The sequence below is a fragment of the Panicum virgatum genome, chromosome 5K (genome assembly GCF_016808335.1).
Source record: "Panicum virgatum strain AP13 chromosome 5K, P.virgatum_v5, whole genome shotgun sequence".
Lineage (NCBI taxonomy): Eukaryota > Viridiplantae > Streptophyta > Magnoliopsida > Poales > Poaceae > Panicum > Panicum virgatum.
Window position 1 is genome coordinate 37,801,070 of NC_053140.1, and position 21,696 is coordinate 37,822,765.

The window sequence follows — 21,696 nt, forward strand, 5'->3', positions numbered from 1 at the left end:
ATAAGCTATCTACCTACCTGGTCTTCTATCCTCGTCTTGTATCCAAGGGGTGCTGCTAGGCAAAAATGCCCAACCCATCGGCTCTTGTATTCCACCCACATGGCCCCACCCCGCCTCCCGCCCCATGCTCGTGACAGCGTCGCGCCGAAGACACTCGACGCCGGCCAGCCGCTCCCCGTGCTGCTCCAGTGCGTGTGCCCGACCGCGCGTCGTGAAGGCCGCCGCCAGGGCGCAGTTCCTGGTCAGCTACCTCTCCACGAGAGGCCTTTCTCGGTTCCTGGTCATGCGCAAGGTCAACCACCTCAACCTGATCTGTCTGGTCGGCCTTTGCCACCACCACGGCCGTGCGTGCACATGGGCGTGAGCAGCAGCAGCGTGCTCCTCGCTGACGACGGGATGCGTGCCAAGCTTCGGCGCCGCGTGGGCCATCAAGGGCGCCGGCGCCGGATCTGAGGAGGTCGGGGAAGGCGAGGATGCGGGCGGCCGCGGCGAGCAGCGCGGCGAGGCAACGGCATGCCCAGGCGAGGGCGAGGTCGAGGAAGGCCGTGGCGCCGCCAGTGATTGGAGCTCGTCGCGACGGAGCGAGAGGAGAGGAGGTGGGGGAAGAAGATAAGAAGATGAGTATGATATGTGGGGTCCACTGGCAAAATAACATATGGAGAGTATAGATTTAAAGAGACTGTTGGTTTACCCATGCTATAGAAGGTCTTCTATCTTTTTACAAAGCTTGTAAAATTTTAAATTTAGATAAAATTATACAAGAGCTCTTGGAGATGCTTTAGAGCTCTTGTATCTTAGACAAATTGGCAAAAAAAATAATAGAAGATAAAAAAATCCCATCCAAGGGATAAGCTATCTACATATCTGGTCTTCTATCCTCGTCTTGTATCCAAGGGGTGATGCTAGGCAAAAATGCCCAACCCATCGGCTCTTGTATCCCGCCCACATGGCCCCACCCCCCCTCCCGCCCCACGCCCGTGACAACGCCGCGCCGGAGACACTCGACGCCGGCCAGCCGCTCCCCGTGCTGCTCCAGTGTGTGTGCCCGACCGCGCATCGTGAAGGCCGCCGCCAGGGCGCAGTTCCTGGTCAGCTACCTCTCCACGAGAGGCCTTTCTAGGTTCCTGGTCATGCGCAAGGTCAACCACCTCAACCTGATCCGTCTGGTCAGCCTTTGCCACCACCGCAGCCGTGCGTGTACATGGACGTGAGCAACAGCAGTGTGCTTCTCGCCGACGACGGGATGCGCGCCAAGCTTCGGCGCCGCGCGGGCCATCAAGGGCGCCGGCGCCGGAGCTGAAGAGGTCGGGGAGGGCGAGGATGCGGGCGGCCGCGGCGAACAGCGCGGCGAGGCAAAGGCATGCCCAGGCGAGGGCGAGGTCGAGGAAGGTCGTGGCGCCGCCAGTGATTGGAGCTCGTCGCGACGGAGCGAGAGGAGAGGAGGTGGGGGAAGAAGATAAGAAGATGAGTATGATATGTGGGGTCCACTGGCAAAAATAACATATGGAGAGTATAGATTTAAAGAGACTGTTGGTTTACCCATGCTATAGAAGGTCTTCTATCTTTTTACAAAGCTTGTAAAATTTTAAATTTAGATAAAATTATACAAGAGCTCTTAGAGATGCTCTTGTATCTTAGACAAATTGGCTAAAAAAAGAATAGAAGATAAAAAATCTCACCCAACATATAAGCTATCTACCTGGTCTTCTATCCTCGTCTTGTATCCAAGGGGTGCTGCTAGGCAAAAATGCCCAACTCATCGGCTCTTGTATCCCGCCCACATGGCCCCACCCCGCCTCCCGCCCCATGCCCGTGACAGCGCCGCACCGGAGACACTCGACGCCGGCCAGCCGCTCCCCGTGCTGCTCCAGTGCGTGTGCCCGACCGTGCGTCGTGAAGGCCGCCGCCAGGGCGCAGTTCCTGGTCAGCTACTTCTTCATGAGAGGCCTTTCTCGGTTTCTAGTCATGCGCAAGGTCAACCACCTCAACCTGATCCGTCTGGTCGGCCTTTGCCACCACCACGACCGTGCGTGCACATGGACGTGAGCAGCAGCAGCGTGCTCCTCGCCGACGACGGGATGCGCGCCAAGCTTCGGCGCCGTGCGGGCCATCAAGGGCGCCGGCGCTGGAGCTGAGGAGGTCGGGGGAGGGCGAGGATGTGGGCGGCCACGGCGAGCAGCGCGGCGAGGCAAAGCCATGCCCAGGCGAGGGTGAGGTCGAGGAAGGCCGTGGCGCCGCCAGTGATTGGAGCTCGTCGCGACGGAGCGAGAGGAGAGGATGTGGGGGAAGAAGATAAGAAGATGAGTATGACATGTGGGGTCCACTGGCAAAATAATATATGGAGAGTATAGATTTAAAGATATTGTTGGTTTACCTATGCTACAGAAGGTCTTCTATTTTTTACAAAGTTTATAAAATTTTAATTTTAGATAAAATTATACACGAGTTTTTGGAGATGCTGAACTTGGTAATTTTTTTCCTCCTCGCCGCATGCACTCTGCGACGCCGACTCCCCCGGCGCGGTCGCATCTATGTATCACCGATACGCGATACGGGTACGGCGATATGTGAGTTTAAAAAACGACATAGTGTTAGTATAGAGAGAATATCGGAGTATCGTAGTATCGAAGTATCGGATACCCAAGTATTGGATACGGGTACGGCTGGTTTAGAGTATCGGTGATTCAGGTCGCATCTCGCGAGTCGCGACACCGACTCCTCGTCACGGCACTGCCCCCGCCACGCCGCCGGTGCCTCCGACGCCGCCTCTCCGTCGCCGCACCGCCACCCCGTCCGGGCCTCCGACGCCACCGAACCGCATGACGCCGCCTCTCCGTTGCGGCGCCGCCCCCCCCTGGCCTCCGACGCCGTCGCACCCCACGACGCCGCCTCTCCGTTGCGGCGCCGCCACCCCGCCCGGGCCTCCGATGCCACCGCACCTCCGACATACTTTCTCATATTAGGCGGCGCGTGACTGGAGCGACGGCCGGGACCGAAGCGACCCCATCGAGCTTCTACAGCGAGGGCCGGGACGACGGCGGCAACCCCGGGAGCGTTGCGACCATGGCGATCTACGACTTCCAAGGCGTTTGATGCGACCACGGCTATCTACAACAAGGTGTTTTCCTCCTCTATTTTGGCTCGGATTCGTGAAATTGTTTGAGGGGTTCCGTAGCTAGAATTCTTGAGAGCAAATTAGATTCAATCCTCTCTCAAATCTCTCGCGAATCGGCTCGGATTTTTAGTTTTCCGAAACTCGTGATCTTGAGAGGGACGTCCGATTTTTCTCTAAATTCGCAGCGAATATTCAATCTTTTTGCAATCCTCTTATTGCATATATCAGGTCTTTTTTTGTGCATCTATGACCGAAATTTCGCTTGGATTTATTGAGATTCGAGTGATTAATTTGAGTTTGAAGTTTTGGTTTTGGCTCTTGCTTTCCCCCTCTTTTCTTTTGTTCTTATGGCTGCAGGGATCGACAGGTATTGTGAGCAAGCGCAGGAGCACATGGGGGCGCATGCGACAGCCCCTCGGCGCGCGACGCTCAGTGCGGCGGCGGTCAGCAGCAGCGAGCGCTGCAGTAACCAGAGCACGAGCTGCGCACGCGGCGGCGGCCAGCAGCAGGCCAGCGCTGCTGGCTTCGGCCCAGTTCGTGGGGGATAATGCAGGCTAACGCCGAGTTGCCACCGCTCCCAAGCGCACCATGCCATCAATGTCCCCGAGGGGAGGTGGCCGGCGTGGCCTGCGGCGGGGGAGCTGCTGCGGAGAGAGGTGGCGGCGGCTCGTTGAGGTGCTAGCAGAGCTAAAGCGGCCACAGGCACGGGCGCGTGCTGCTGAGCTGCAGCGCCGACTCGAGCATACCTACAGCAAGCACCACCGCCATGTCGAGGTGGCGCGCGGCCGAGTCCACGAGATCGGCGAGCGCCTACAGGAGGGCGAAGCTGCAGCAGCCGCTGCCGCCACCGCTCCCTACGAGCTCGACCATGATCGCTCTGCAGCCACTTCGGCCTGTCTTCCTAGGTGTGTCTCTTCATTTTTCTTTTCCTTCTGATTTGGCAATGAACAATGAAAAACTGATATCTTAAATTTAAGTATGGTGTACTAAATCATTTGTCCATGAGGTGGTAAAAGCTCGGACAAGGTGTGCTGAAGCAACTGCAGCAAGGGTAAGCTCGGACATGGTGTTGAATTTGCTATCAAAGATGGTTTGTTTCTTAAAACTTGGACCCTGCACAATGTGGGGTTCAGCTCTGAATTGTTAGTTCTGAGCATATCTGTCAGGTTGCATTGGTCAGAATATCTGCTGAACATGCATTTGGGTCTGCTGAAATAAAACAAGATCTATGAAGTGGAACGTGTTTCCTTCGAGAACGTTTGCTTAAAATCTCTTGATCTTGCGTGTTTAGCTTGGTTGCTATTCTTGATCAGAACGTGTTTACATTTGTACCTTTTGTGCAGAACAAAGAATCATGGGATTTAAAGAGCAATGCTGAGAAGATTGAAGCAGCTGCCAAGAAGAAAGATGAAGGCAATGCTACGTTTAAGATGGGCAAGTACGCCAAGGCTTCCAAGAGACATGAGAAGGTAATTGACAACATGCTACGTTCAATGAATTGCCTTCGTAGCCTACAGAACTGACATCTACAGGAATCATTGATGTTTGGAGGTCATGTTAGCCTGCATTTGCATAGATGAGTTATTTGTTCACTTACGCCAAACCTACATGTTTACCTAATTTAACATTTTGTGGAAGGATCACTATGCCAACAAGAGACATATTTAATTGCAATCTCTTCAATTTACTGATTTATTTTCGGTACAATATCCTTTTAATGAGTTTTTTGTCCTGGTTAGGTATACTACCTGATTATATTGCTTTTGTTACCATGCTAAGCAAGTTCATTCTGAGCTGACATCACTGTATAAACAGGTATGTGGGTAGGCTATCTGTTACTACTTTCATTGTTGATTAGTTGAATTGATGTATGTTTCAGAGCTTTGGGAATTGATTTAGCATGGATTGATTGTGGGAAAGTGTAATGTTATTTTTAGCTCAATTTCTCCATGATACTTTGTAAACATTTTGACACTACAGAATGAGTTCCTGGAGATTCTGTTGGTTTCAAGGATCTATTATGGTACTGCTAACCAGTGATGCATCCAGTTAATCATAAACTTTTTTTGCCGAATATGTTGTTTATGTCCAAAATATCGTATCTGAATACCTGCACTGCTCTAAATTTGTTGGAGAAATTTACATAGGTTTAGTATCATGGATACTAACCTTCTTTCCTTTCTGAATATAGTAGGGCGAGAGTAGGCATCAGTATTAAACATCTATACTAAACATCGAACTGTCCATGCCATGCTGATATTGATGAGAGGACAGACATCTGATGTCTAGGATTCACTCGATGTCTTGCGGATTCATTCTTTATGGAATCATGTAAGTCTACTCATGGTTTGCATGAGCAAATCAGATAACTCTACCTTAATTATTTATGTGTCAGGCTAATTTTAACAAATTTGACAATTGGTGATCCTATCGTGTTGCGTTCTTCATAAACATTGTTGGTTGACATTACCTTCAACTGTTTGTTGAAATGCCTCTTAAGAGATGTATGTTTATTCTTCTTAGAATTAGACAACAGTTGCTTAACCTAATCATTCAAGTTTGAGTTGCTGCATAACCTAACCATTCAACATCTTGTAGTTCTTCCTTATTTTTGTTCTATTCTTTGGTATGATTAATATTTTCATATGTGGTTCTCTACATGACATATGAGCCATCCCAGTTTTGCAACCCAAATTGGTTGATATAACGATTTCTGAGTGAATTATAATTCCATGACACCATTCCAACTATAGGTAGCAGATTTATTTCATCTCTATTTTTTCCCATCCAACTATCAGAATGATACAATTACAAACCTAATCATGTCTGTCCCTCATCCATGGAAAAAATATTCAGTAGTTCTTTGAGATTGGCTGAAACATTAATTATATAGTTCATATAGGGAGGGTCCGTCCTGGACGATGATGCTTCAAATTGTGCTATTTGAAATTATGCCTAACCTTTTGTATAGCTTTTAATTTAACCTTCATACAAAATAACGATATCCTTTTGTTATACGCATGCCGATAGTACAGATCATTTTACTTTTAAAGAGCCAGAGGCCCCCTCTCTCGCCTAAGATGGTCGGGATTGGCTCAAGGTCTCATGGTTGTTGCTCATCAAGTTCAATGGACATATATGACTGCATGATGTGAATCCATCTGTGTGATGTAATATAAGAATTTTAGCATAAAGATGGTACTGTAAGAATTTCTTGGCCTTAGCTATTTTCTATCTAACTTCTGGTAATTAGATGCATGATAGATGGATAAGTCATGTGGATTTTGGTAGATTTACATCATATATTAGTGCGGGGAAGAGGGTGGAGTAGCTGGTTGAAGGAACTGATGTTGAAAACGAAGGACAACAAGGATACTAGACTAATTGGTAAACTTTTTATTAAATGTAGCAAAACTACTGATGAGAACTATTGCTTTCTAAGTTATGCTATGTTTCCTAAATTATAAGATTTTTTTTGTATGTCCCACGGATTGATGATTAAAGTTCCTCTTTTTCTTCTACACATGAAATTTATTTGGCTACCATAGCTTAAAGATAAGATCGAATCTATGTGTGGCAACTATTTCTTTGAACCTAAGATTATTAATTTTTGCATATATTAGTTATGAGTGTAAATAAAGATTGTTCTATTACATCAAAATTTTGGTTAGTATCATATCAATGTATAGCACCCGCGTGTCGCGCGGGCATGGTTACTAGTTTTTACAAGGATTAAAGGAACTAGATCTACTATATACTCTTTATCAATAGACTTTACAAAATGTTTAACTACGGCTTCACAAGTCGGATATAGGAGCGAATAATGTATTGTAGATCAGTCCCTCTTTCATCATGATGATTAATAGTGACCTTTCACCTTTTTTGTGACTTGATGTGGGTATGATAAGTATAGATATGATCATTCATGAAAAACATATGGTGAGTTTGCTCCTATGCACTCTTAGTTATTTTAGGAATGGTTTGCTACTTAATGAAATTATTATGATTAGTAAAAGCGGATAAGCTCAAGAAGTAATTGAACAGAGGCATGGAGGAGGGGCATTGTTGACGGCCATTATTTCACCTTTTGACCATCAACTTCTATGAAATAAATTGAATTTTACACTATGTTCCATTCATATTTTACTTATTTCTAACAAATTCAACAAGTTTTGAATGAGTTGTGCGTGCGGGAGACTATGTACCAAAAATCGGGCAAAATTTCCATGCCGCCCGGCCTAGTACCTCTTCACAACGTGATCAAGCGGCAAAGAAACACATTCACATTGCCTCTGAGCCATGGATTGGAAGTCGGTTTGATTGAATGAATTGAAAGGCATCAACCTTGGATCAAAGTGCCCACTTTCATGCAAGAACTCAAGCAAACATCAATGCTCCACTACCCTGGATGAAGTACAACCCTTGATCAACAATGTTGGCGAAACAGAGGACCGAGAAGCGCCAGAGCCAGGCCGGCTAGCCTTGCAACAGTTCTGCTTCGGACCGACACAACTGAATACTAACCCCAAGAGCTTGATCTAAGACGTTCACCAGCAGGGCGGTGCCACGCGTTGCCATCCCCAGGCCGGCTAGCTTAGGGGGGTTGGCTGGCCTCTCTTTGTAGCCACTCAGCCTCCACACTTGCATTCCACTGGCATGGAATGCACGTCAACCGCCATACCTGCTTACAACCGTTGCAACCGTCCAAGTACCGACGTCCAACTAGTATAAATAGGGGGAGGGGGTCACTCCTCACTTGTAAACACACCAAAAGTGCTCTTCTCTCTTCACTTTCTAGAGTAGGTTTAGTAATTGGGAGTTGTTGAGTCAAGCTTATCTCGGGATTCCATAGTCGTTGAAAGTTTGGTATAAGCTCTTGTATCTTTCTTTTGACTTATTAAATATAAATTATCTTCTTTATCTTTTCGAGTCGGCTTTACTTGTCTGCCTAGTTTCTCGCGATCTTTCCTTGCGGGTTTTCTTGCCCAGGCTAGGGAACTTAAGTCAGTTTCCTAGGTTGAGGGGGATGCCATCACTCGCTTCTGAAAATTATTTTTAGAGGCGGGTGATGCCATCACCACCCTCTGAAAATACATTTTTAAGGGCGGGTGACGCGATCACCAACCTCTAAAAAATTATTTCTAGGGGCGGATGATGGCGTCACCCGCCCCTACAAATGGTGGTTATTTTCACGGAGGGGCGACGTCATCAGCCATGCCTAGAAATATATTTTTAAAGACGGATCAACTGCTACAATAGCTCTGCTCTCTGTAGGAGCTGGTTACCTTTTGACCCAAGGATGTTCCAACAAATTGTTTTTATAGTAGTGGTTCCGCATCAATCACTAGTATACACGTGGAACGCTATACGCGGGTGTACCCAATGCTCGGATCAGTTAGGACATCTTTTCATGCCATATAGAAATGAGGGAAACCACAAAAGTATTTGAAAACTAGGATGAAGAGGGAAAGGTTAAAAAAAGGTAAAAGTACTTGATATATTCGATTGGATTAACCCACGATCAGTCATCTTGAAATTTATACAGTGGGAAGATCTTACCTATTAGGAGTCTAGTCTACACAAAAGAAGGTTTCTGGAAAATACCATCAAAAAAATTCCGTCAAGGAAAATACCATGGTGAGGACGGAAGAAGGGAGGAGGGAGATGCAGGTCAGTTCACGACGTTGACGCGCAAGTAACGTCCTTTCTTTCGAAGGTATTTTCCTTGACGAATGTCTTTCCATGGTATTTTCCGAAAATCGTCGTTTTCGATGCTATAGAACCAATTTTTTCAAAGAAAAAACTGATAGCATATCTACGACTCCTGACTCCAAAAATAACGCATATCAGAACCACGTGACCTGGTTTTAAACCGAACGTTCCACTATAAAACTGAAGCATGTAAACATTTCCCTACCATCATAACTTTCACATTTGTACTCCAAACTAGCAATCCATATATTCATTTCGAAAGTGCAAGGGCTTTGTAACAGTGAACTCAAGGTAAGATTGGAACAAGAGATTGTTTGATCAGTGCAACTCAGCAACTGTTCCGCATGTAGTCCTCTAGTCTCATGCATTTAAAAGGTAAAGATTTGAATTCTTGAGAACCGTACCTCTGGAATTAGAAATCAGAAGACTCAAATCATTATTCCAGCATTCAACACATAACACCCTAAACGATCTGTAACAATTGGCAAGTAACGCTGGAAGAACAGTTCCAGAATGGATAAACTTCTACAGTAAAATGTCCTGTACCCGTAGAATGGGAAATATATATACTGATTAATCATGACGGCAAAGAGACAAGTCAGAATTTCCTGCCAAGAACCGGCCATGGCCTAGCGGAAACTCAACCTGACGGCTAGTAAATTCTGAAACCATATTCGAGTTTGACGGAAATACTAGTGCCAGTTCAAATCGAAGGCAGCAGCATTATATGCTGCTACGTTATCCTCTTCATGTTCGTCAGCACTTACTACTACTTGCGCCTGATGACCACGCATGCTGAAATTTTCATCGTCTCCAGACAATTAAGTCAAATTCAGAGGCGGAAATTCTTCGATTTCTTGTAAGGTCATGGATTAATTCCAATTAAGCTGTTTCATTCATTACTTAATACCTTGAAGGGAGACTGTTTCTGTTTGTTCTTTTATACTTTTTTTTGCGGGTTTTGTTCTTTTATACTGACCGATGAAGGGAGACTGAGCATATACGTAGAAAGCTGAGAACATAGAAAGTTTGACGTGCTACTCCCTTGCACTATCACAATTTAAGGCGGACTGGGAACCATTTAGAGAAATAGTTTTAGAGCTATCTCCGGGTGCAAAAATAAACATTATAGAACACTACTAGAAAACAAGCCTTAGGTCCACCCCAAAAGTACCGGTATGGAGATGAACCGGTACCTATGCTAGATATCGGTTTATCTCCATACCGGTACTTTTGGGGTGGATGGAATTTATGAATGACCCTTAGGTACCGGTTGGTATTATCAACCGGTACCTAAGGCTCTCCATAGGTACCGGGTGGTAACTTTTATATTAGTACCGGGTGGTACCACCAACCGGTACCTATAGATGAGCCTTAGGTACCGGTTGGTGTTACCAACCGGTACCTTAGGCTCATCCATTGGTTACTTTAAAAGGAAAATATCTCCTATTCGATCAAAACAACTGTGTAGCTGAGATGGTAAAGGAGCAACGTGCGAGGCTAGAGGTCGCGAGTTCAAGTCCCAAAGAGAATATTTTGCGTGAATTTTGAAGGCTTAGGCACCGGTTGTGAATTTTGAAGGCTTAGGCACCGGTTGTTTTACCCGGTACTAAAGGCTTAGGCTTTGGTACCACTTTGGGGGTACCGGTTCAAAAAACCGGTATCAAAGGCATTCTCCGACCGGTGACAAAGGCAGTTTTTCTAGTAGTGGAAGTATTGCAGGAATTGAGAATCAAAGACTAGTTTTGCAAACCATGCCCAACCATTTATTTTGCGACAAAGAGGGTGCGTGGTACATGTTACGAGCTAGTCGTGTTAATAATAAAAAGCATTTTTCACGTGATTCTTTTACCAGAATGCACGCGCGCGCCTTGTCAAGTTCAATGGGAAACGAGAGGCTGCCTTGTTGCAGTTGGTCGCCAACAAAGACCAGCAGTGCACGCTAGAACGCATAATACACTGACATACATGCATGCACGTCCACGGTGTGCTGCCGCCGGCTGCAGATCGGCGAGTTGTCCTAAAATTACGTGGTAGGCTGGTACTACCTCAGATTCAAATTGTAGTTCGTTTGACTATTTTGACTTTATGTTTGACCACTCGTCTTATTCAAAAAATTTGGACACCAAATATTGTCAAATTTAAATCATTCTTGAAAATCTTGTATTGATAAAGCAACCCACAACAAAAGAAGTGATATTTTGCACAAATTTTTAAATAAGATGAGTGGTCAAATTTAGAATAAAAAAAGTCAAACGACCTATAATTTGAGACGGAGGGAGTAGCAAATTAAACAACCCTCAAATAAATTAGTCTAGCACCTTTTCGAGAAATTAAACTTTATTTGAAACCGGCAATCGGCCAGAGGGACAATTATTCTACCCCCAGATTTGGTCTCAGGTACATGCATGCCTTGGCAACAACTACTATTAGTCTATTATTAATTACTCTTGAGTCTTGACACAGGAAAATTCTTTCTTTTTTCTTCATCAAGGGGACGACACAGGAAAATTCTTCTTGGCACTCCAACTCCAAATGCTAATCCTTTGAAGTTCTTACCAACTTGCTGCCGGATCAGGACCGAGTTGACCAAGACTATGCACACGAACGCGCGCGTGCGCGTGGACAAAGGCAAGAGGCCATAGGGTTGGCGGCGGACAGCAAGAGCGAGAAGGCGTCAGAGTCCGATGACCAAAGCAGTCACGTCTAGCTCCGATCCACCCCGCGCCGAGATTAACGAACTAATCAATCGCTTAATTAATGTCGCTGCCTTGCCGTGTTTTTACACTGCTATCTTGTTTATTTATCTTCTTCTTCTTCTTCTTTTAACGAAGCAGCTAGCACAGGATCGTAGTAGTTTGCACTGGTCAGCTTTTGACATTTTCATCAGGTAATAGATAGATAGACCCACACGGCACGGCTGGCCTATATGTAGACAGACAAGGGAGCCTGCAGGCTGCAAATGCAGAAAAGGAGCAAAGGTGCTAGACCGTACAAGAGAAGATAGAAAAAGTGCTCGCTGATGGAGCTCAAGACTCTTGTTTTCAAGGAGCTGATGGTGAGAGGTGCAGATAAGGTATAGAGCTGCCATCATTTTTCTCATCCCTGCAACTTAGCGTTAATTTGCTTCTTTTTTCCCGGGTTTTCTGAAGTTCTAGCTATTTTCTTTGTCATTAGTAAGAGGAGAATCATCTTGTTTCATTCAATTTGGCCCCAAAGAGATCCTCACTAATTTGCTCAATTTACTGAAAATATATCTCATACATATGTGCCCAGATGAACTTGGCCGACGAACCGGCCGGGCAATTTCTCACGCTTAGCCTGAGGCCGACGAGGGCGATCGCCGCAAGTTGCCACGCCACGGGAGGGGACATCGTCGATGCAAAGCTGCGAGCACACGCCGGGGACGACGAGGCCGCCGCCACCGCCGGTTTGGCCCTTGGGCTGCGCTGCGACAGCGGCGAGCCACCAGTAGTCCGCGCCGTCGTCTCCGCCGGCACCAAGCGGCAGAGGGCGGCGAGCGACGACGACCGGCACGGCACCACCGCCGGGGGCAGCAAGCGGAAGGCGCTGGTGCTGCCGGCGCCGCCGCGGCAGGAGAGGCCGGCGGCGGGCCGCGTCTCCTTCCGGGCGCGGTGCAGTGCGGCGACGGTGAACGACGGGTGCCAGTGGCGGAAGTACGGGCAGAAGGTGGCCAAGGGCAACCCGTGCCCGCGCGCCTACTACCGCTGCACCGGCGCGCCCGACTGCCCCGTGAGGAAGAAGGTGCAGAGGTGCGCGCGGGACATGTCCGTGCTGGTCACCACCTACGACGGCGCCCACAACCACCCGCTCACGCCCTACGCCGCCGCGATGGCGTCCGCCATGCTCGCGTCCGCCGCCGCCTCGTCGTCGCCGTCGTCGTCTGCGGCAGCGGCAGCGGACGCGACGGGCACTGCCACGGCCGCTCGGGCGGCGCGCGGCACGCCGATGCTCGTACGGCCCGTGGCCGTGCTGCCGCCGCGACGCTATCCATCGAGCGGCGGCGCGCCGGCTGCGGCGGCGTCGAGCCAGAACGTCGCCCCGGTGGCCAGCATCATGCAGAAGGCGGTCGCCGACCCCAAGTTCCGCGCGGCGGTGATGGCCGCCGTCGCGAGCTACGTCGGCGAGCAGTGCGGTGGGAGAACCATCGACGACTTGTTGACCCTGGCACCTCCCTGCTAACTGATGCGATTGACAAATAAATAAATGAGGATGTAAAAAGTTGTGACATTGTAGGTTTATTATCCAATTCCATTTCTTTTCTTCTTCTTTTTTTGTGAAAACCCCATTCCATTTCATTTGTTCATTCATACACAATAATTTAACATATCAGTTCATTCTGATTGTAACACCATTTTAATTGGTTTATTTGTTCCACATGATGCAACAAAGATGTCTGGTTTAATTATTTTATTTCCCATGGGCATTACGTGGCATTAATACGAACATCCTGCTTCTTGCTGAATTTCGTTTCCGGCTCTTGGGCAGCGCAATATTTACTAGGGAAATATCTAGGTAGGAAAAGTCATAGTAGTACAAATCTCTCCACCACTCGACGTAACGCAAGAATCTGATGTCAAACGGGAAATTTGTAATGTTATGCAAGTGCTTTTAATTTTAGGTCACTTATAGCCTAGGGATTCAATTGGGGGCGGATATGAGCATAGTACATATTCCTATATTTTTTCTCGTTACCCCCTCTATTTTAATTATACGACACGAATAGCCTTGTATATATTGTATAAGAGCATTTCCAGCAGTGCTCCAATCCTCAATGCAACTATCATATTAGGAGAGTAGATAAAAAAAATAATGCTCCAGCAGTCTCTCAAAACTTATCCATTTTTCCAATAATTATTGGGACAGCCCAATAATTCATCCCAACTCTCCCTAAATAAAGGGGAGACTTTTACCTGTATACCCTTATGTTAAGTACTCTTGATCTCCACACTCCTATTTTTTTCAATCGCACCTGTATGTCCTGCCGCTATCTTATTTTTACCCTATACCTTTCCGTCCATGTGCCGTTAGAAGATAACGGAAGCAAAATCCTGACAGGTGGGACTCAACAATGAAAATGACAATATTGCCCCTGGGTACCTCTTTACTCATATTCCCAAGTAAAAAGAAAAAAATAAGCCTCCCCCTCCCCCTGCCGCCGCCGGCCGTGGCCTCCGGCTGGCCCCGCCCCCCTTAGCTCGTACGCACGCCCCGACCCCCTTTAGCTCTCCCGGGTCACCACGCGCTTGCACATGCGCCGCAGCTCGGTCCCCAGCGCTGCGCTCGTGGGGTCGCCACCGCCTCGTGCCGCTGACGACTGCGCCATGGCTCACCGCAGGTGTTGAGATTAGTCCCACATTGGTTGTGGGGGGAGAGTTGAACCAACTTAAATATGGGGGGAGTCACTCACCTCTTGGGCTAGCTTTTGGGGTGTAGCAAGACTTTCTCCGGGTGTGCGCCCCGTTGGGCCGACTCTCCTATTTTTGGGGCCGACAATTGGTATCAGAGCTGGATCCGCAATCTCCTGTGCCCGTGCACACTCGGGTGGTATAGGCCCGAAGCCTAGTGGACCCGTGGGTGTGAGGTCTGTGTGTGCTCGTGTGTCGAGCCGGTCAGTGGTGGACCTGCGGGTGTGAGGCCCTTGTGTCGGGCTGGTCATTGGTGGACGGTGTGGGACCCCGGTCAGTGCTGAGGGGGGCACTAATGTGTGACGGGGGGAGATTGTTGGGATTAGTCCCATATTGGTTGTGGGGGAAGAGTTGAACCAACTTAAATGTGGGGGGAGTCACTCACCTCTTGGGCTAACTTTTGGGGTGTAGCAAGACTTCCTCCGAGTGTGCGCCCTGTTGGGCCGACTCTCCTGATTTTTTGGCCGATAGCAGGTACCCGAGTATCGCCGTCGCCTCCTGGTGCGTGCCCCGCTCCGCCGCCGCCCTAGTCGCCGCGTTGTCCTCGATCGCACCCGCGTGCGCGCAGCCGCAGCCCCTCACCCGCGTGCGCGCCGCCGCAGCCTTGTCGTCCTCGGAGCAGCTCGGTGACGTCGAAGGGCCCAGGCACACCACACGTAGACGAGGAAGAGCAAGAGGGCCAGGAGCGCGGTGGTCATCATGCCCGCGACAACGGCCCCGTCCACGGCCACCGGTGGCGGCCGCCGCATGTCCTGGCGCTGCCCCTGCCCCGGCCGAACGACGGCGAGGGACCTTGCGGCTTGCTGGCCCTCCGCTCGCGGCGGCCCGAAGGGGGGTGGCGTCGCTAGCTCTACGCGCGCTGCGCGTGGCGGCCCAATGCCTGGCGGCGTCGAGCGGCGCGGGCGGGGGCGGCGCACGGCTCGCGGTGGCGCAACGGGAGGGGCAGCGCGCGACGGTCGGCCGTCGGAGCTCCGTTGGCGTGGATGGCGAGCTGCCGTGGGCGCGACCACTAGGCTGGGTGAGGGGCGAAGCTGAGCACTCGGGGTCGCGGCGCTCGGCCACCTCGCGGGCGGTAGCGGCGAGGCTGACGGAGTTGTGCGCGAGGTGCGCCACGAAGAGGACCCATGCTAGACCATGCCTCCCGCTTCCACCTGGCCGGCCGCGCGTCCTCCTCCACCCGCAGCCCGGCTTGTCCCAGCCTCCGACTCTTCTACGATGAGAGCACCCCGTCCCGGCGCGCCCACGGGCCGGTGGCCTCCGGGTCACGCATCGCCGGCGCCGCTGCCGCGGCCATGCTCCTCCGGTGCCGCCCCCTGACCACATAAGGGCAAAATTGTCTTTTCCTATCTCCATTAGGTACTGTAAGTGCTCGTTCCGTTCAAAAGGGTATAGGGTAAAGATAAGTTGGCGGTAGGACATACAGGTGCGACTGAAAAAAATAGGGGTATGGAGATCAAGAGCACTTAATATAAGAATATACAGATAAAAGCCTCAATAAAGGGGGAGTTGTGACTCTACCAATGAAGTAGTTGGATTGGGAGAAGGTTACTGGAAGATTGCAAGAACAAGTCCTCAAATAATTCTAAATTTTTTATTGGAACATCTCTTAATACTAATTATTGAAAAATGATTATTGTGGGGGGACTGCTGGAGATGCTCTTGCAGCAGTGAGTTGCTGTTGTCTTAGATGTCGGGCCCAAGCATGTGTCCCTCAACAATTTCTTTTTTTATAAAATACGACCGATCACCCATTTCCCATGCCCAATAATCACAAAGTATAGCTTGCAAACAAGGTTCTACAAAAAAAAATGAAGATGAGTCAAACAATAAAAAAGGTAAACCTTCAGCAGCCTCCTCTAAACAACCTGTGAGTCAAACAAGCATGGGTCATTATTAAAAAAAAAAGCAAGCAAATGAGTTGCATTTCATAACTTCGTATTTGTTGGGCCAGCAGCCCACTCGTGGGATCGTAGGCCTCTTGACATCACAAGCCCGGCCCAATAGGAAAGGAACTGTACTCGGTAGCAGTTGTCGTCGGCACATTCCAATCCTGCGCACGTGGTGCGGTCACCTCTCGCCATCTCGCGTCCGCCGCGACTCCTGCCGCCTCTCCTCTCTTGAGTCTTGCCCTCCCATCCGGGCGCCCGCCCCCCCTGCCCCTGGATTGCTACCAAGAAACAAAGCTGCTGCCGCCCACCGTTTCCGAATTCCCGTCACCGTCCAAGAACCCGGAGCCACGGGTACAGGGGGTCGCAGATCCGCCAAAACCAGACCCCCCCCCCCCCGGTCCGCCCTCAGTCCCAGTTTCTTTTCCCTGGCCCGGGAGGCGGCGGCGGCGGTTCTTGAGGGCGCTACTTCTTCGTGGAGGTTCCTGCACCCAAAAGCCCAAGGTGATACAGACTTCACGCTCTGGTGTACTGTGGTTAACAATCCATCTCGTTGTCTGAGTTGCTGTCGGTTTATGTGATTCCTTGGGTACGAAAGTGGATGGAAAGTTTTCCTTGATTCCTTGCCTTGTGGGGGTTTGAATGATTTCGATAGATGATTTCAAGTTCAAGCCATGCCAGTAGGGTGTTTGTTGTAATGCCACCATGATGGAATGCCACCCGGTTCTTCTGAGGGGATGCCTAATCTAGACATAGTTCTTGCAAACAGAGTTAATTGCATTCGCTACTTGAGTATGCTGGCAAACCTTATTATCTTGATGATTCTCGTTCTGCATATGTAATAAGTTGGTGACAATGTCTTGATAAATTGTGTCTGTTTGACTAAGTTTCTTGTAGACATGGATCAGTCCAAGGAAAATGCAGAATTCCCGAGCTGTGATGCCTACTTTGAAGCTATCCAATCCAAAAAGAAGCTGCCACTATCTTTGCAAGAATCACTGACCGCTGCCTTTGCTCAGATTCCAGTCTCATCCTTCCCTGAGGTTCCTACTGGCCGAGGTACCCACTTCTGCCAAATGATCTACTCAATTGTTTTATATCTCATGTACCATCTTGTTTATTATACTGTCCGTAATCTGCAATGTTCTTCTGTGCAGTAATTGAAATTCCTGGTGACACCTCTGTTCTTGAGGCTGTGAGGATTCTCTCGGAACACAACATAAGGGCAGCTCCCGTGCTGAACCCGGAACCTGGGGCCCTAGCTGATTGGCAAGGGCGGTATCTTGGTGTTATTGATTACTCGGCAATCATCCTTTGGGTACTAGAAAATGCTGAGCTTGCTTCTATTGCTCTGTCCGCTGGATCGGCAACTGCTGCAGGGGTTGGAATGGGTGCTGTTGGTGCGGTGGGGGTCGCAGCATTGGGTGCAATTGGCCCAGCGGCAGTGGCTGGCTTGACTGCAGCTGCAGTAGGGGCTGCTGTTGCTGGTGGTTTAACTGCTGAAAAGGGTGTGGCAAAGGATGGTTTAGCTGCCGCAGATCACTTAGGAGAAGATTTCTACAAAATTTTGCTTGAGCAAGAACCTTTCAAATCAACAACAGTAAGACGTCCACTCTATCATGAATTGTGCGCACTTTTGCACTACATGGGCAATAGTAAATCAGTTTTGTCAAAATTAATCAATTTAAGAATCCATCCACATGAAGTTTAAGTGAATGTTTCACTGATTCGCTTTATTGAATTTTTGTTACCATAGAATTACAGCTATATACCCCATCACTTGGTTCTATGTCTTAATACATGTAACTTAACTCTGCGGTTTGTTGCTAAGGTTTACTTCAACCATCTGTTGGGGCCCTTTACTTAAGATGAACTTTGCATGATTATAATTTGCTTTAAGTGTAAGCCCTGCTAGCTTGTACTCATTCAATCATTCTCAATTTATTGCAGGTTCATTCAATTGTGGAGTCATACCGCTGGTCTCCTTTTGTCCCCATTACATTAGACAGTTCCATGCTTACTGTACTACTATTGCTCTCCAAGTACAGATTGAGAAACGTCCCAGTGATTGAGCCTGACAAACCTGTTATCAAGAACTTTATTACTCAGACTGGTGTTGTCAAAGGACTGCAACAGTGTAAAGGAAGGGATTGGTTTGACTACATTTCTGCACTTCCTCTTTCAGACTTGGGACTTCCTTTTATGTCAATTGATGAGGTTATTTTGTCTCCTTAAATTGCTGCTTCAGTTAAATTCCCCTCTTTTAATGCAAGAGCCTGTCCGTCCCCAAGGTCTATTGTATTCAGATTAGTTTACATCTGCAAGCTGCAAAGTACTACAATATTAAAATCCTTGTGTATTTGGTCTGCAACAGATTTTGGCAAATGCTGATATTGCAATTTTGTGCTTTATTCAGGTTATAACTGTGAAGAGTGATGATCTAATATTAGAAGCTTTCAAGTGCATGAAGGATAACAAAATTGGTGGTGTACCAGTAGTGGAAGGGCCCCAAAGGAAACTTGTTGGCAGTGTGAGCATAAGGGACATTCGCTTTCTGTTGCTTAGACCTGACTTATTTTCGAATTTCAGGTATAAGGCCATCTTATGTACTAGTGATCTTTGTTAGTACTTTGTATTCCTCATTTAATTTCCTTAATGATTTCTTGAATACAGGCAACTTACTGTCATTGAATTCATGAAGACTCTAGGCTCCACTCTTCCTGACTCAGGGAACGACTGCCTGGTGAAGCCGCCACCCACCTGCGCCCCTGACACTTCCCTTGGTAGCGTTATCGACAGCATTGCATCAAGAATAACCCACCGTATATATGTAGTGGATGGTGACCTTGAGGTTGTCGGTGTTGTGACCCTGCGCGATGTGATCTCGTGCTTCATCCACGAGCCACCCGGTTACTGCGACATCTATTTGGCTTCAGCAAATATTGGAGAAGCTGGAGGGAGGAGCCAGATCAGTGGAGAAAGTTGAGCTTTATGTAACGTGGACGTGGGAATAACAGGCTGAGTTGATGTGATCTCTTTAGTTGGAATAATGCTTTCAGATTGTGTTAATCTTGTAAATTCTGCTTAGATTAAAAAGCAAGGCTTATGTGTCCTCTCAAATTGAGTTTACTGTGTCGTTTATAGTAGTTTTTTTGGTAATCAAGTATATCTGTTCACAAACTGAAGGCGATCCACTCATTTGCCGACGTTAATTGCAGGCCCTGTATGCAGCCTGAAATTATATCCAAGTAACTAACAAACTATTTTTATACTAAAGAGCGTATCCTTGCTAACGGTTTATACAGCAAATCAATACGCATGCATACCAGCATACGAAGCGTTTCTTCTCCGATCCTCGTCAGAGTTGAGGCGTGCATGCAGTCAATACCCAGGCAACGAAGCGTTTTCTCACGCCTTGGAACCAACAGCATCATTGGCTATACAGGGTTGCATTGGAACCAACAGCACGGCCTCCCTCCCGATCAAATCATCATCTCTTCACGGCCTCCTTCTCCCAGCAGAAGGTTCGGTGTAGAGTTCTGACTTCAGAGCAATGGCGGCACATCCCTTTGACCTCAACCTTGAGCCTCCCGTTTTGGACCTGAACAACCCCGCCATACACTGGGATGGCATCTCAGATTGGGATGGCCCAGAGCACGAACTAGTAGAGCTCGGCATCATGGCGCGGGAGGATGGAGATGGAGGTAATCGTCACGGAGTACAAGAGCAAGGAGATGGAGTGGCTTCAGGAGGAGGAGATGAGAGTGCTGCCGGCCAGCAGGGTAAGAGGATTTCTTGGCCTGTCTGCATGCGCTTCTCTTCGTTTTCAGAAAGATCGAAATGATTGAGCATCACCCTTTGCTTCTTTAAATGAGCAAGATGTGGCTGTTGGACCTGTGGGACATGGAGGAGTAGGAGGTAACGCTGCTGCAGGACAGGGAAAGTACTCCTATTGTCAGTTTCGATACTGTAATTTCAAATCAACGTCTCTTTGTTTTTTAGATGTTGTCGGCTTTCGGATTAGTCAATTGATGGTTCCATTGTTAAGTTCAGTTTAGCTCATTTTCCAGCAGTTGTACTCGGTACAGAAGTTGTAGCTCATGTTTCAGTTTAATTTCAGAGATGGGTTCATTTTCTGGATTAGGTTCAGTTTCAGTCTTTTGCAAGATTAGTGATTGGATCAGTTTCAGTAGTTGTAGCACGTCTCCTAGTTGCAGGCAGGTCATGTCTTGACCCTGCTGAAAGTTCACCACTCTTTAATTTGGATGTTTCCTTGACATGAAAATTCAAAAGTCATCTTCATGTTAATTGATGCAAAAATTCATAAAGTTCATAAATTTTTGCATGTAACTTAACCTAAAAATTTCAAAAAGTTGAGAAAGTTACCTGAAATTTACTTGCTGCCGATCGCTTCATTACTTGATACAGCATCTTTGATCCTATTGTCGGCGGTGGCATAGTAGACAGAGAGAGCATACATTATGTTACATTCTGTTTTATGTTTGACGGATGTGCTACAGTTGATAGTGACCCTGTGTCTTGCCATCTGGATTGGTCCTTTTTAGATTTTGAATTTGATTTGATTTTTTTTATGAACTGAATTTGATTTTCTTTGTTCAGGATCAAATGTGAAGAAAAGGAGATACTACTCGGATGACTTGAAGATCGCCATATATCAAGAGCTGTTGGCGAAGACACATCCTCCCGTGCTGCACCGTGGAGTTTCCAAGGCTGTTGCACTGAAATTTGGTGTGCCACTTAGACTTGTGCAGAGTGTGTGGCGCAATGGACAGGATTATGGTGGGATAGAAGGTGTGAGAAGTGTGAGAAACAAGTACGTTAAAAATTGTGGTCGTAAGAAAGTAGAAATAGACATGGAAGCAATCAAAGATGTGCCTTTGGGAGAGCGCAAAACCATCAAGGATCTTGCCAATGCGCTCGGTGTGAAGAAGAGCACACTTTAAGAAAGGTTATTTTCGTCGGCAAACCAAGTAAAAAGGCGCATTTGAAGATGCAAGGTGACCTTCCCACTAGTAGCTTGCAGCGCCAGACCGTCATTACTCAACTTCCAACAAAAAATGTGAACTTGTGTTGTATTGGAATTTTTCAAAAGGATTTCCAAATTGGCGTTGTACCTTACGAATCCACTGACCAAATGAAAAATTGACAGACTGATCTCCATCCAAATCAAGCACAAATCCCATGCTGCAGGTAGCCGTGGGCATGGGATTGAGATCCTCTGCAATAGCTGCAGAGGTTATTTCAGTCACTGACACGTGGGCCTGGCCCACGTGTCAGTGACCGAGTCGGTTCCCCATTTAGGTACTAGTGTGCAGAGCTTCACTTTGCACTGTTCGCAAAGCTTGCTTGTACGAGAGAGCCATCATGGATCGCCTTCGCTCAAGGTGCAAATAATGGGAAGGTTCTACCAATCTATCCAGTGAGGCGAGGCAGATTGGGCAGAGGATCCAAACACCCAAAACCAATATAATCCAATAAACAGATCCCAGTAAACAGATGGATTAACAATTGCCTAGGTCAAGGAATAGCTCAC

The 21,696-nt window shown here is 47.9% G+C and overlaps 2 protein-coding genes and 1 pseudogene across 10 annotated transcripts; all 3 read left to right on the forward strand.

Moving 5' to 3' along the window:
* The first annotated feature begins 2,484 nt into the window (after nucleotides 1-2,484).
* On the forward strand, nucleotides 2,485-8,035 carry LOC120707276. 8 transcript variants are annotated; one of them, XM_039992145.1, is made up of 5 exons: nucleotides 2,485-2,522; nucleotides 2,689-4,020; nucleotides 4,093-4,166; nucleotides 4,459-4,584; nucleotides 5,307-8,035. In XM_039992145.1, exons 2-5 carry the CDS (start codon nucleotides 3,882-3,884, stop codon nucleotides 5,307-5,309), a joined length of 342 nt encoding a protein of 113 aa, XP_039848079.1. In that variant the 5' UTR covers nucleotides 2,485-2,522; nucleotides 2,689-3,881; the 3' UTR covers nucleotides 5,310-8,035. The 8 variants fall into 8 exon arrangements, 2 of the variants coding, with proteins under 2 accessions (XP_039848079.1, XP_039848078.1); XM_039992144.1 differs by having other exon boundaries at nucleotides 4,855-8,033; XR_005688905.1 differs by having other exon boundaries at nucleotides 4,132-4,166; nucleotides 4,459-7,295.
* Nucleotides 8,036-11,468: 3,433 nt separating this feature from the next.
* Nucleotides 11,469-13,233, forward strand: LOC120710660 (WRKY transcription factor 72B-like). Its single transcript, XM_039996275.1, has 2 exons — nucleotides 11,469-11,903; nucleotides 12,104-13,233. Exons 1-2 carry the CDS (start codon nucleotides 11,850-11,852, stop codon nucleotides 13,028-13,030), a joined length of 981 nt encoding a protein of 326 aa, XP_039852209.1. The 5' UTR covers nucleotides 11,469-11,849; the 3' UTR covers nucleotides 13,031-13,233.
* Nucleotides 13,234-16,423: 3,190 nt separating this feature from the next.
* Nucleotides 16,424-19,288, forward strand: LOC120707277 (annotated as a pseudogene). Its single transcript, XR_005688908.1, has 6 exons — nucleotides 16,424-16,646; nucleotides 17,030-17,201; nucleotides 17,300-17,742; nucleotides 18,093-18,359; nucleotides 18,559-18,731; nucleotides 18,816-19,288. The product of XR_005688908.1 is annotated as an SNF1-related protein kinase regulatory subunit gamma-1-like (transcript).
* Nucleotides 19,289-21,696: the final 2,408 nt, after the last annotated feature.